Source organism: Eleutherodactylus coqui, chromosome 8 (assembly GCF_035609145.1).
Source record: "Eleutherodactylus coqui strain aEleCoq1 chromosome 8, aEleCoq1.hap1, whole genome shotgun sequence".
In the NCBI taxonomy this organism is placed as follows: Eukaryota; Metazoa; Chordata; class Amphibia; order Anura; family Eleutherodactylidae; genus Eleutherodactylus; species Eleutherodactylus coqui.
In genome coordinates this window covers 141596436-141611431 of record NC_089844.1, presented here as the reverse complement: position 1 = coordinate 141611431, position 14996 = coordinate 141596436, and the positions used below count along the sequence as shown (strand labels likewise).

Genomic DNA, 14996 nt, shown 5'->3' with positions numbered 1-14996 from the left:
ACCAGACGCTGGTGTGAGGGATTGCTAGTCCAGCAATGTCCTGCCCTCTTCTGCCATTAGTGGGCCTTTCTGAGGTAATATCCTGCACATGGTGTCCAGCTGTGGCCCCCCTGTGCTGTAGCTGCCGGGGCCCCTGCATGGACAGCAGCAGATTTATCACTCTCTCACATTCTCCCTCGTTCATCCCGTCTGTCACTTTGATAGAAACTGCCTTTTCCCGCGTGAAATTTACCGTCCTCTCATTGGCTGGTGAGAAGGAATACTTGACAGTGATTGGTCAATCGCTGCATGAGCCTCTAGATGATTGGACAGTGAGTTTTCGGCGCCCAGCTAGGGTTGTCAGTCTGTGTGCCGGGTTGTACGGCGTGAGAGAGAAGGTCGTGCGGCCGGGAGCAGACACGGGGCGGCGGAGAGGTGAGTGACCGGGGAGGGTTACGGGGGGCAGCCAGGGGGTCCACAGAAGAGCTGGGGGCACTGAGGGGTGCGCGGGCCAGTCGCACTGTGATATAAATTTGGCTGTCAGTGGGGTCACGTGAGGTGGTATTCACACGTGAAGGATGAGGCCACATATAACACCGGGGAGGAGCTGCGGACGGGGGTTGTCGGGGGAGGGAGGTCGGCCCCAGCGGAGGGAGATCTGCTCCAGCCCCGGCGGATGCGGGTTGTCAGGGGGGAGGCAGGTCGGCTTCTGCCCCGGCGGCCGGGGTTTGTCGGGGGAGGGAGGTCGGCCCCGGCGGATGCGGGTTGTCAGGGGGTTGTCAGGTCGGCCTCTGCCCCGGCGGCCGGGGTTTGTCGTAGGGTGTTCGGCCTCTTTCCGGGCAGGCAGGTGCTGTCAGGAAGGGGGGAGGAGGTCGGCCTCTGCCCAGGTGGACGGGGGTTGTCTTATGGATTTAGTTTATGGTACAGTTCAGTTGTGTGATTGCTGGTGAGCCGCAGCGGGTATGAAGGTTGGTCCCAACGTGCCCCTTAACCCATTAAGTATGCCGCCCTATTTTTAACACTTTTTAGTTTTTTCCTCCCCTTTAAAAAAAACAAAAAAATCGTAACTCCTTTATTTACCCATCGCCTTCGCTTATGATTGTTTTTTGCGGGACGTGTTGTATTTTTCAGTGGTTCTATTTAACCCCTTCATGACGCCGCCCTTTTTTTTTCCTTTTACGTTTTTTCACCCCCCTTAAAAAAATCGTAACTCCTTTATTTACCCATCGCCGTCGCTGTAGGAGGGCTTGTTTTTTGCGGGACGAGTTGTATTTTTCAATGGTGCTATTTAATGTACCATATAATGTACTGAAAAACTTTTTAAAAATTCTAAGTGGAGTAAAATGAAAAAAAAACCCGACATTCCGCCATCTTTTAGTGCGTCTTGTTTCTACGGAGCACAAACGGCAACAAAAGCGACATGATAACTTCATTCTATGGGTCGGTACGATTACTGCGATACCAAACTTGTAGGGGTTATTTTTTTTTTCAAAGACATTTAATTTTTTTCAATTATTTTCTGCGGTCATTTTGCGCGCGCGATAACTTTTTTATTTTTCCGATGACGTAGTTCAGCGATGGCTCGTTTTTTGCGGGATGTCCTGTAGTTTCCGTTAGTACTAATTCGGGATGCATACGACTTTTTGATCGCTTTTTATTGCGTTTTTTGGGGGGGATACAGGGTGACTGAAAAAGTGCATTTCTGGGGTTCTTTATTTTTTTTTCAGTCGACGTTCACCATGCGGGGTAAATAATGTGCTACATTGATAGATCGGACTTTTACGGACGCGGCGATACCAAATATGTATTTTTATTTTATTATTTACACATTTTAATTCTAGATATGGCAAAAGGGGGGTGATTTAAACTTTTATAACTTTTTTTTTTTTGTTACTATTAAAAAAACTTCCTTGCTCTTTTTTTCACTTTACTTTTAAGTCCCCCTGGGGGACTACAATATGCAATAGCATTACGTCATACTGCATTCTGACAGACAGCCTATCAAGCCACCCCACGGGGATGGCTTAATAGGCTGTCTCTCAAGGCAGCCCTGGGGCCTTTCAGAAGGCCCCTGGCAGCCATGACATCTGCACGGCTCCCCCGATCTCACCGCGGGGGGGGGGGGGCTGTATGGGACCCTCGAACAGCGTTCGGGGGCTTTAAATGCCACTGTCAGAATTGACAGCGGCATTTAATTGATTAATAGCCGCAATCGGCCAAACAGCTGATTGCGGCTATTGCCCGCGGGTGTCAGCTGTAGTAAACAGCTGATGCCAGCGCTGTATGCAGAGAGGTCACCCCCCGCGCCCTCTCTGCATACATACCCGGACACTCCAGGACGTAAATGTACGTCCTGGAGCGGGAAGGGGTTAATGTACTGAAATTTTTTTAAAGAATTTCTAAATGGAGTAAAATGAAAACAGAAAGCCTACATTCCGCCATCTTCTGGTTTGTCTTGTTTCTGTGGCACAAAAATGACATAACTTTATTTTATGGGTCAGTAAGATGACTGCGAGGTTTTTTTTTTTGTTTGTTTTTTTTTGCTGGAGTACTTTTATGTTTTTTTTCCCAGACATTTAATTCTTTAAAATCGGTTTCTGCCACAGTCTTCTGACAGCCGTAACTTTTTATTTTTCCGTCGACGCCGTTGTCCGAGGGCTCATTTTGTGCGGTACGTCCTGTAGTTTGCGATGGTGCCGTCTTGGAATACATACATGCGGATTTCTGACATTCTGTAGGTTTTTTTTATTTCAGACTTTTACCATGCAACATAAATAATGTGTTACTTTAATAGATCCGACTTTTACAGACGCAGCGATAACAGATATGTATTTTTGTTTTATTACTTAGGTTTTTATTGTAAATATGGTAAAAGTTGTTGTGTTTTTTTTACTTTATAAAAAAAAATGAGAAACTTTTTTTTTCCAAATTTTTTCTTTTTAGCCCCCACAGGGGACCACAACTGGCGATGCTTTACATCATACTGTGATCTGGCCTCCCCTCAGGGATGGCTTGATAGGCATTCTGTGAACACAGCCCTGGGTCCTTTCAGAAGACCTCCAGCTACCATGACACCCACACGGCTCCCTGCCATCTCATTGAGGGAAGGGGGGCAATAAGGGACCAACGAACATCGTTCAGGGCATTTAAAGGGTAAATAGCGCCAATCAGCCGCGTGGCTGATTGCAGCTATTATCGGCGGGTGTCAGCTGTAATAAACAGCCGGCACCCTGCAGCGTTAAAGAGCGCTTTACCTTGTGCCCTCAGAGCCCGGTATCTGGTTGTTTGGTCTGGCTTTGCAGAGCATTACCCAGATCGGATACAACTCTGGGAGTAATCAAGAATGCTTCCATTCATTAACAGCAAGCAAAGATCTTGAAATGGCGCGGGATTAAAACTGTGTTTTTGTTCCAGGGGTGAAGTATCTGAGGCAGGATGATGGCCGACTCCCCGGTGATGAATGGCGGGCATGCCGATCTGTGGGCATCTCATAACCAGATGGTCCTGGAACCTCCTGAAACAGGTGATCCAGAGGTAAGACATACGAGACGCTCCGCTCTCACTGCACTATAGGTGCTTCTACACTGAAGACGGACCATCTGCTGGCTGTAATGAGCGACTGACAGTATAGCTGCCGATCAGTCCTCGTTCTGCCGCTCGCGGTTTGGAGGATCACTAGTATTGGGACGACCGGTCACTAATATTGATCATCCTTCACCAGCAGCAGCTCTTGTCAGCAGCCGCCCCCCTAATTACACGGAGGATGTCCTGCCAACGAATGAGCATTTTTATGCCCGCATGAAAGATCCAGTCAGCCGGTGAGCGAGCGTTTTGAATGTTCATCAGCTGATTGGGGCGCATTCAGGCGGGGCGATGATCGGGGAGATAAACCTTCTGACAAATGTGTGTTCCCATGTAAAAGGGTCTTAAAGAATGAGCTGCACATCCAAGACTCCAAGGTATCTTGGTTCCCTACATGGGGTAATAGATGCTGGGCGCTGACCACTAATGGAATCTATTATGTTGGCCATCGCAGTTGTCATCCAGCTTTCCATGGAGTCTGCATGTCATGGAAACCTGCATTATGCCGTGTTACACTCCACAGTATTGGAGGTCTTTGTGTCATTCAGGCTGCCTTCACATGGGTGAGAAAATCACGTATTGCGAGACGCACAAATCTCGCACGACTATGAACTACGTTCTTTTGATCCGGGGTAATATACATACTTTTTTTTTTTTTGTTCTCCTCCCCCGCTGCCTGTCCTCTGATTGGGTGTTCCCTCGGAACGCCTCACCCGTTGTTTTCAATGGGGCCAGAAAGATCACACAGCGTGCGATGCGAGGTTTCCCATTGGATCGCGATTCTACTGAAGTCATGGGAGGCGGTTTTGACACGAAACGCCTAACATCCGCAGGGACATCGCACAAGCGTGATATCGGGACGAGTTTCTTTGCCCGAAATATCGCTCAGCTGTGTGAAACTAGCCTCAGTGGGGAAACTAAAGCTACATGTAACCCTCCTTAAAGTGACCCTCCAGTCCTAGACAAACAAAGATGGCCGCACCGGTTCTCTGACTGTCTGCTGCACACTGTGAATTAGTACACATCGGTAGTCTAAAACACTACACCTGCTGTGATTGGCCAGTGTTGCCCACGGGAGCAGCGCTGACCAGTCAGAGCAGCATGCAGTGTCTCGGGATGTCTTCATTCACACCTGGAGGTTTGGATGTGGATTTTGAAACCAAAACCAGGTGAGGCTCATAAAAGGAGAGACGTAAAGACGGGTTCTGTCCCCCCCTTCCTTATTATTTTTTTTCCTTCATTTTGGTTGACTTCTGGTTTGAACAACTGCACATGCGAGCACATCCTTAGACTGCCGCTGCATACTAACACACATGTGAGCACATCCTTAGACTGCGGCTGTATACTAACACACATGTGAGCACATCCTTAGACTGCGGCTGCATACTAACACGCATGTGAGCACATCCTTAGACTGCGGCTGCATACTAACACACATGTGAGCGCATCCTTAGACTGCGGCTGCATACTAACACACATGTGAGCAGATCCTTAGACTGCGGCTGTATACTAACGCACATGTGAGCACATCCTTAGACTGCGGCTGCATACTAACGCACATGTGAGCACATCCTTAGACTGCGGCTGCATACTAACGCACATGTGAGCACATCCTTAGACTGCGGCTGCATACTAACACACATGTGAGCACATCCTTAGACTGCGGCTGCATACTAACGCACATGTGAGCACATCCTTAGACTGCGGCTGCATACTAACGCACATGTGAGCACATTCTTAGACTGCGGCTGCATACTAACGCACATGTGAGCGCATCCTTAGGCCTTAGTCAGACGGGCGTTTTTAGCTGCGATTTGCGCATGCGTCCGGCGATATTATAAAACCATTGCTTTGCAATGGTATCGGACACATAAGCGCTTTTTATGCGCTCGTCCGATAAATTATAGAACAAAAAATCGCAGATCGCACCTATCTGCGATCTGCGATTCCTGTTCTCTTCTGTATATGCGCTCAATGGGGCCGGCGGCAGCAGCGCTGACCCCATTGAGAACATATAGAAGACAAATCATTCTTCTCTGCCACAGCTGTAACAGCTGTGGCAGAGAAGAACGATGTTTGCCCATTGAATTCAATGGAGCGACAATACAGCTGCTCCATTGAAAGCAATGGGCTGCCGGCGTGCGCGGGGTGAATTGTCGGGAAGGGGTTAAATATATAAGCCCTTCCCTGCAATTCATCCTAAAATGTGTTAAAATAAAAAAAAATTGTATACTCACCTTTCCGCTGCAGCCGGAGTCCAGCCGCGGCCGCTGTCAGTTCTCCTGAACTGCTTCTCGGCACTATTCAGCCGGCGGGGCTTTAAAATCCCCGCCTGCTGAATGATCTGCCTCTGATTGGTCACAGCCCTGACCAATCAGAGGCCGGTTTCACTCACACACCCATTCATGAATTCATGAATGGGTGAGTGACTGCTGCCTCTCAGCGCTGAGCCAATCAGGGGCAGGTCTGACTCACATCCATTCATGAATGGGTGTGAGTGGGGCATGCCTCTGATTGGCTCAGCGCTGAGCCAATCAGGGGGCAGGTCTGACTCACACCCCCTTCACACCCACTGCAGGACGGCCGCGCGGAGCTCCGGCTGCGGGGAGAAGGTGAGTATACAATTTTTTGTTATTTTAACACATTTTAGGATGCATTGCAGGGAAGGGCTTATATATTTAAGCCCTTCCCGACAATTCATCCCGGGCTCGCCCGCAGCGCATTGCTTTGAATGGAGGCGGCTCTATTGCCGTCTCCATTGAATGCAATGCGCTGGACAGCTTCGGCCCGTTTCTAATGAAACGCGGCTAGGAGCAGATTTTCGGGCGATTTGCGGGCGACTTGCGCGCATCGGTCACGCGATTTGCGGATGCGCATCCAGCATGCGACCCGCAAATCGCGCGAAAAACGCCCGTCTGACTAAGGCCTTAGACTGCGGCTGCATACTAACGCACATGTGAGCACATCCTTAGACTGCGGCTGCATACTAACACACGTGTGAGCGCATCCTTAGACTGCGGCTGCATAGTAACACACGTGTGAGCGCATCCTTAGACTGCCGCTGCATACTAACACATATGTGAGCACATCCTTAGACTCCCGCTGCATACTAACGCACATGTGAGCGCATCCTTAGACTGCCGCTGCATACTAACGCACATGTGAGCGCATCCTTAGACTGCCGCTGCATACTAACGCACATGTGAGCGCATCCTTAGACTTCCGCTGCATACTAACACACATGTGAGCGCATCCTTAGACTGCGGCTGCATACTAACACACATGTGAGCACATCCTTAGACTGCCGCTGCATACTAACACATATGTGAGCACATCCTTAGACTGCCGCTGCATACTAACGCACATGTGAGCACATCCTTAGACTGCGGCTGCATACTAACACACATGTGAGCACATCCTTAGACTGTGGCTGCATACTAACACACATGTGAGCACATCCTTAGACTGCGGCTGCATACTAACACACATGTGAGCACATCCTTAGACTGCGGCTGCATACTAACACACATGTGAGCACATCCTTAGACTGCGGCTGCATACTAACACACATGTGAGCACATCCTTAGACTGCGGCTGCATACTAACACACATGTGAGCACATCCTTAGACTGCGGCTGCATACTAACACACATGTGAGCACCTCCTTAGACTGCGGCTGCATACTAACACACATGTGAGCACATCCTTAGACTGCGGCTGCATACTAACACACATGTGAGCACATCCTTAGACTGCGGCTGCATACTAACACACATGTGAGCACATCCTTAGACTGCGGCTGCATACTAACACACATGTGAGCACATCCTTAGACTGCGGCTGCATACTAACACACATGTGAGCACATCCTTAGACTGCGGCTGCATACTAACACACATGTGAGCACATCCTTAGACTGCGGCTGCATACTAACGCACATGTGAGCACATCCTTAGACTGCGGCTGCATACTAACACACATGTGAGCACATCCTTAGACTGCGGCTGCATACTAACACATGTGAGCACATCCTTAGACTGCGGCTGCATACTAACACACATGTGAGCACATCCTTAGACTGCGGCTGCATACTAACACACACGTGCATCAGATAGTCATAGCGGTTCGGCCGTCTGTCCAGGGCTGGAGGGTCGCTTTAAGGGAGTATTCCTATATTATACACAGGTGATATGTTGGTAATGTAGGTCGGCACTTTACCATCTCTGGGCTCCTCGCTGGTGGATGAAGTGACTGCAGCACTGATCTAGCACTGTGTCCCCTTCACTGCTTATCCCTGCCCAACAGCGCCCTCACCAGGCGTTGTGCAGAAACTACAGTGTGACCGGGTCACTTATATAGGGCTGGCTACACTTCCATCACAGACGGGGGTCTTTTGTACGCGCTCCTGACTAAATACAAGTTGCCAGAAGCTGTGGACATCCGGGGTATTGTGAATGTGTTGTGGAGAGCTGGATCCGTCACCTGATGGACTTTATTCTACTTTTATCTTCTGGTTTCAGGTTCCCCTGCAGACTTTGCAGTGTACACGGTTCTGGTAGAGCCTCATGGACGGATCATGGGACTGAACCTGCCTGATGGGGGCATCTTACCCCATGGGGGGCTTCATGACTGGCAAGAAGAAAATCTCCACCACATCCATCTTCTTTGAATCTATGCCTTACTAGGTAAGCAGCCATTGCTGTGGGTCCTTGCAGAGCTCTAGTGACGCCCGTTACACGGAGTACATCCTTGTATGTCACTTATTTAGTGGTTTCGTGCACTCTGTCTATACGGCTCTTCTATTATGAGATGATTTATGCGGCCGCGTTTCACACTCTTATACAGGTGAATCCAAACACCGGTTATATAGACTGCGACAAACTAGAGGAAAATGCCCGCTTGTTTCATCCCAAACTGATCATTGCTGGTGAGTACTACAACCTCCATCATCTATTTACATCAATTCATCAAATGTGTCACCTGCATTGTTGTAAAAGTTTACAATAAAGAGTTTTGAACCTTGTGATATTTTTCCTTTCCCTGTCTAAGGCGTCAGCTGCTACTCCCGGGATTTGGACTATGCTCGGATGAGGGCGATAGCTGATGAAAACAATGCTATTCTCATGGCTGACATGGCGCACATCAGCGGGTTGGTGGCAGCCGGAGTCGTGCCTTCTCCTTTTGAACACTGTGATGTTGTGACCACCACAACCCACAAGACCCTGCGCGGCTGCCGAGCTGGCGTTGTCTTTTACCGGAAGGGTGAGTTGTCCTCCTCAGGGAGATGGAATGAGGAACTTCTACGAATGCTGAACTGATGTGATTTCTTCAGGCGTCCGCAGTCTGGATCCAAAGACGGGGAAGGAAATGATGTACAATTATGAGAGCCTGATCAATCAAGCTGTGTTTCCTGGCCTACAAGGTGGCCCCCATAATCACGCTATTGCAGGTACGACCCACCGACATTTAATGGGCTTTATGGTGTATCCACCACCCACCAAACGTGTGTGGTTTCATCAGATATATTCCATATGGTGATCTATTCCAGGTATTGCTGTGACACTAAAACAAGCGATGACCCCAGAGTTCAGGTTGTACCAGAAACAGGTTCTCTCTAATTGCCGGGCGTTGGCAAGTGCATTGGAAGAGCTCGGTTATCACATTGTTACTGGTGAGACTTGTTACAGTTTCTGCATTATGATATTATAGAAGGGAATGTTTTACAGAGCAGATGTGCCGATACACGGGGGGAATGTAAGAAATCCCTACTGCTCATCAATGAGCGGGTTGTTCACCATGAACAGGTCTGACACTAAGGGACTCTGTGGGGAACACGAAGCAATATGTGGCACCCGGTGACATCAGTGGTTTGTTTAAAGGGGTTTTCTAGGTATTCGATATTGTCAAATCAGTGGGGTGGGCTGACTTCTGGCATCAGCTTTTTAATGGGGCTGCGATCTTGGGTGAGCGCTGCGGCCTCTTTATTGGATACCAGACACGGTGTTGCGCAGTGTGTAGTGCTGGTTACTTGTATTGCAGCTCAGTTTCATTCAGTTGAATGGGAATGAGTTATATAAATGTCATGGCACGGATGAATGTGACATCACAGGCTGAGGGCTTATTTACACGAGTGTATACCGGTCAGGTTTTCACGCCCAGCCGATCTACGCTTCCATCTAAGCAGTTGCCCCCTTCCCTCCCCTCACCACCTCTCTGCCTCTCTCCTCCAGTCCGGTGTCTGCAATGGGAGTGGGTGGGATGTGGGCAGAGCTAAGCGCCACTCTGTCCCGCCCACTCCCATTGCTAGCTATGGACAAGGGTCGGTGAAGCTCCTCCCCTGTTCCGCCTACTCCCATTGAAACTGCTGGAGGGGAGGAGAGAAACAGTCGGTGAGGGGGAGGGGGGGGTGCTCAGATGAAAGCGTGTAGCAGCCAGCCATGAAAATGACATCTGATATGCGCTCGTGTAAATAAGCCCTCAGGAAGAGGTCACAGAGCTCACCCCTTCAACATGTGGTTCTAAACTCTTACATTGTTTATGGTTTTCGCTTGTCTACTTGCTGCTCCTACTGCTTAAGTACAAACTGGCTAGCTTGGTGCCTGCAGGAGGGGAACAGCTGGTAGGAGGAGCTCACACTTTCTTGCTTAGTGTCTGCCTCCTAGTGGCAGTAGCTATACCCCATGGTCCTAAGCTGTGTCCCCCAATAGACGAGACAGATTTTATTTTAGAGGCTTTAGTGTTTTTTTGTTTTTGTTTTTAGTTTATTTCCTATAGAGAGAAGTATGTTAAACGCCATACCTTAAGCATGCGGCACTTCAAAAAAAGACAACATGGAACCAAAAGAAAATGTGTATATACCAAATGTAGGGAATCAAAGTAAAACACTGAAAGAGCATGGCATTCTGTTTGAGGCCCCACTGTCCACTTGTAGAGCCCTTGAGCAGCCCAAACTACAGAGAATCCCCACAAATGATCCCATTTTGAAAACTAGACCCCTTATCGAATTCTTCTAGGGGTGTACTGCATATTTTGACCCCACAGATTTTGAATGAATCTAAGCAAAGAAAGAAAAAATTGCGATTTTCATTTTTTTGGCAATTGTGTCATTTTAAAAACATTTTTTTTTGTACAGCACGCATCAGAATGAAGACTTTCACCCCAAAATGGATCCCCCTGTTTGTCCTGTCTTCAAAGACATGCCCATTGTGGCCCTAATTGTATGTCTGTATGCACAACGGGGCCCAAACCGAACAAAGTATCAAACTTCAACTGTCTTTTAACTTTTACCTGATCGCCATTATCCACTGAGACCGCTCACCGCGGCCCTCGGTCACTGCTACAGGCTCTCGGCTGCCTTTAGTAGCCAGGAGCAAGGAGATTTTACATTTCCCAGGCCCTCCCCAACTACTGCACTTGCGTCTGCCATTTTGGCACTGGTGCATGCGCCAAAGCTAGGGAGAGAACCACGGATAAAGATCGGGGAACCTCACCAGAGACCTTAGGTACGTAACTCCCCTCATGGATCGGATCAGAGATGGAAAGTGAAACGATAACTATTTTTTAAATTAAAGTGATCGCCATTATCCATTGGATAGCGACATTCACGTGTAAACTCCAGACTCTCAGCTATATTTGGTAGCCAGGAGCAGGGAGATTTTAGATTACCCTGGCAATCCACGGCTTTTGTGCATGCGTCCACCATTTTGGAGATGGGCACGGGCGCAGATGCCGGGGTAAGGTCTGCAGATAAATCCGGGGGCCCTAGGTATATCATTTCATCTCCCCTCATGGATCTGATGCATGAGGGGAGATGAAACAAACTTTAACTTTTTTACACTTTTTTTAAACTTTTACATGATCGCTGTTATCCATTGGATAGCAGCGATCATGTGACTGAGAACCGCATACAGCTGCTCTTGGTGACAGCTCCCTGCTCTCAGCTACTCCTACTAGCCGGGAGTAGAGTTTTTAAATTTCCTGAGCCTCCTTGCCCTGTGCACAGGCGCCGGCGTCAGGTCCTAGAGGACCAGAACGCCGCGGGACATCACGGAGTATGTCTCTCTAGATGGCAGACAGCGCTGTACATTGCACAGTGGCCTGGATTGGTGCTGCATGCTAAGTCTTATTGAATGGTTCAACACTTGGCCTATATCACTGCGAGTCACTGTGCAGTATACGGAACTATCTGTTTCCTGCAGCCAAATGGCAAGAAGTGGGACAACCCCTCTAACTTGGTTGAAACAACTCTAACTGCTTCTTGTTTTGTCAGAATTACTGGAAATAAATGTATGCTTTGTCACTTCACAGGAGGTTCTGATAATCATCTCATCCTCGTGGACCTGAAGAACAAGAAGACAGATGGAGGAAGAGCAGAGAAGGTCCTTGAAGCCTGCGCCATTGCTTGCAACAAGAACACCTGCCCAGGTGAGTGCAGCTCTATTGGAGGTGTGAAGTAAGTGATACAACTATGGAAACGGGGCAGCGAATTCGTATCCTGTGGATTCACGAGGAACTAAACCTGATTAATGTCAGTCAGAGGTTCGGATGTGAAATCTATTTTGAAGTCTTTCTAAGCCACGCAGACTGCACCATGTCATTGATGAATGTTTTCCGCTATCTGTGCCCTCGGCAGGTGACAAGAGTGCTCTTCGTCCCAGCGGCCTTCGTTTAGGATCCCCTGCCCTGACTTCCCGAGGATTCCGAGAAGACGACTTCAAGAAAGTTGCAGATTTCATTCATCAAGGTGAGTAGTTCATGTTATGTGGATGTTCCTACACATGGGCTGCATTCAGACAACTCCAACGTGAATGGCAGATGCTCCCAAGTAGCCTTACTAAGAGCCGCTGCAGGAATATGCTTTATCAGGTATCTGATGAATTGTGTGAAGTTCACCGTATTTGGTGCCCTTTATTTTGTGGTGATAGGAAAGTACTAAATCTGCCGGCATCCTGCTACAGTGGCTGGAATCAGAGTTCTCTACTACACCAAAATACTAATAATTCGGAGAAGAAAGATTAACACATTATTTGAACCTCGTGGCGTGAAGACCATTGTTACCTATTGTTGAGTATATACCCTCACCCGTATGCAATTATATTGCATATGGGCGGTGTGTATATGCATCATCGCGAAGCAACACCATAGGTAATATAAACAAAAAAACCAAAACCAGGTGTACTGCTTATGACTGCCTGCGTGAGTACAAGCCCATGCACAGTGCAATTTTGCCGCCATACGCAGACGTACATAGGATCACGGCCAGTAAACCGCTGCAGGAGCCCTGTGGCACTTAACGCTTTTGGCTGTGTGAGCCCGATCATACATGTTGTAGCAAATCACAACTGATGCGATGGCTTCCGTGATGCCACTGATCACACATAGTGGGTGATAAGGGGGGCATATAAACAGTAACACTCCCCCAGAGAAATACAAGGGAAGGTCCGGGGAACGTGGAGGCCAAGGAAGCAGTTCACTGACGTCACCATGTGCCTGGCCAACCCATCTGTTTGGTAGTTGCCTATTGAGCTGACTTCTCACTTCACCAGTAATGTTGGAAGATGAACCCTGGGATTTCCTGTTCCAGCTGCGGCAGAAGCCATATCTGTAGCATCCAGGTACGAAATCCCCAATTGTTTCATCAAGAAAGAAGTGGCCGTAGACTGTCCTGCAGGTTATAGCGCACAACACATTCACCTCGGGGGAGTCCTTACGTACGTATTATAGTAGTTATATTCTTGTACATAGGAGGCAGTATTATAGTAGTTATATTCTTGTACATAGGGGGCAGTATTATAGTAGTTATATTCTTGTACATAAGGGGCAGTATTATAGTAGTTATATTCTTATACATAGGCAGCAGTATTATAGTAGTTATATTCTTGTACATAGGGAGCAGTATTATAGTAGTTATATTCTTGTACATAGGGAGCAGTATTATAGTAGTTATATTCTTGTACATAGGGGGGCAGTATTATAGTAGTTATATTCTTGTACATAGGGAGCAGTATTATAGTAGTTATATTCTTGTACATAGGGGGGCAGTATTATAGTAGTTATATATTTTTGCACATAGGAGCAGTATTATAGTAGTTATATTCTTGTACATAGGAGCAGTATTATAGTAGTTATATTCTTGTACATAGGAGGCAGTATTATAGTAGTTATATTCTTGTACATAGGGAGCAGTATTATAGTAGTTATATTCTTGTACATAGGAGGCAGTATTATAGTAGTTATATATTTTTGCACATAGGAGCAGTATTATAGTAGTTATATTCTTGTACATAGGGAGCAGTATTATAGTAGTTATATTCTTGTACATAGGGGGGCAGTATTATAGTAGTTATATATTTTTGCACATAGGAGCAGTATTATAGTAGTTATATTCTTGTACATAGGAGGCAGTATTATAGTAGTTATATTCTTGTACATAGGAGGCAGTATTATAGTAGTTATATTCTTGTACATAGGGAGCAGTATTATAGTAGTTATATTCTTGTACATAGGGGACAGTATTATAGTAGTTATATTCTTGTACATAGGGAGCAGTATTATAGTAGTTATATTCTTGTACATAGGAGGCAGTATTATAGTAGTTATATTCTTGTACATAGGGGGCAGTATTATAGTAGTTATATATTTTTGCACATAGGAGCAGTATTATAGTAGTTATATTCTTGTACATAGGGGGCAGTATTTAAAGTAGGTATAATCTTGTAGATAAGGGGCCAGATTCATCTTAATTTGACTACTGAACATAGTCCAGTACAAGTGCTCAGCAGTCCCCAGCAGTTGCCTGACCGCTGCTTTATTCATTCAAGAGGTGCATGGGACCCTGTTCTTATGATAAGTACTAGACCCCACCAATCAAACATATATCCTCTATACCTGTAGTGTAAAAAAATCAGATTGATGTATAAAACTATTTGCAGCCGTCACTGCCCCCTGTTGGATGGCCTGATATATAACTGCACATGCAGGTTTGGGTGTGTGTATCCGCGGTAGCTGAGCAGAAATGATAGTAAATTAAATCTGTAATGTAAAAAAGCTTTTTATTAAAGCCGTTGAAATAAATAATGGAGCCGTTGCCTATAACAACCCTTCCAAAGGGCCCGAGGCCTCTGAACAGTAAGTGCTGATCTGGTTGCTGTGGGCCGATCATCTGCGTTTTTAACGCACTAGTTTTAATAAATCTCATCTCTCATTCACAGACCAATCGAGAAGCGGCTTTACAAGAAGAATCTACCAGTAGCAATTATTCAATTTAGAAGTCCAATTTGTGCATTGTGGTCACATGACTCATTAGCCGTGGAGAAATCTAGATGTACCTATGAAGACCCTCAAGCGATCTCTAGGATGCCAGTCACACAGGAATGCTTCCAGGTTGTTATTAGATCGGTATTTGTCAGAATTGGATATTTTCTTAATGACTAACG

At 47.0% G+C, this 14996-nt stretch overlaps 1 protein-coding gene and 1 pseudogene across 5 annotated transcripts in view; both read left to right on the top strand.

The window, feature by feature from the left end:
- The window catches only part of LOC136576940 (uncharacterized), a 91601-nt gene that overhangs the window by 70050 nt on the left and 6555 nt on the right, over positions 1–14996 (top strand). The window contains exon 1 of one of the 5 annotated variants that reach the window (XM_066576586.1): positions 14809–14943. The exons of the other annotated variants lie outside the window; for them this stretch is intronic. Within the exon in view, the coding sequence (XP_066432683.1) occupies positions 14891–14943 (53 nt within the window). The 5' untranslated portion in view covers positions 14809–14890. Of the gene's footprint in view, positions 1–14808; positions 14944–14996 lie in introns of those variants that run through there. 5 annotated transcript variants of the gene reach the window in all.
- On the top strand, positions 8123–14873 carry LOC136576939 (serine hydroxymethyltransferase, cytosolic-like; annotated as a pseudogene).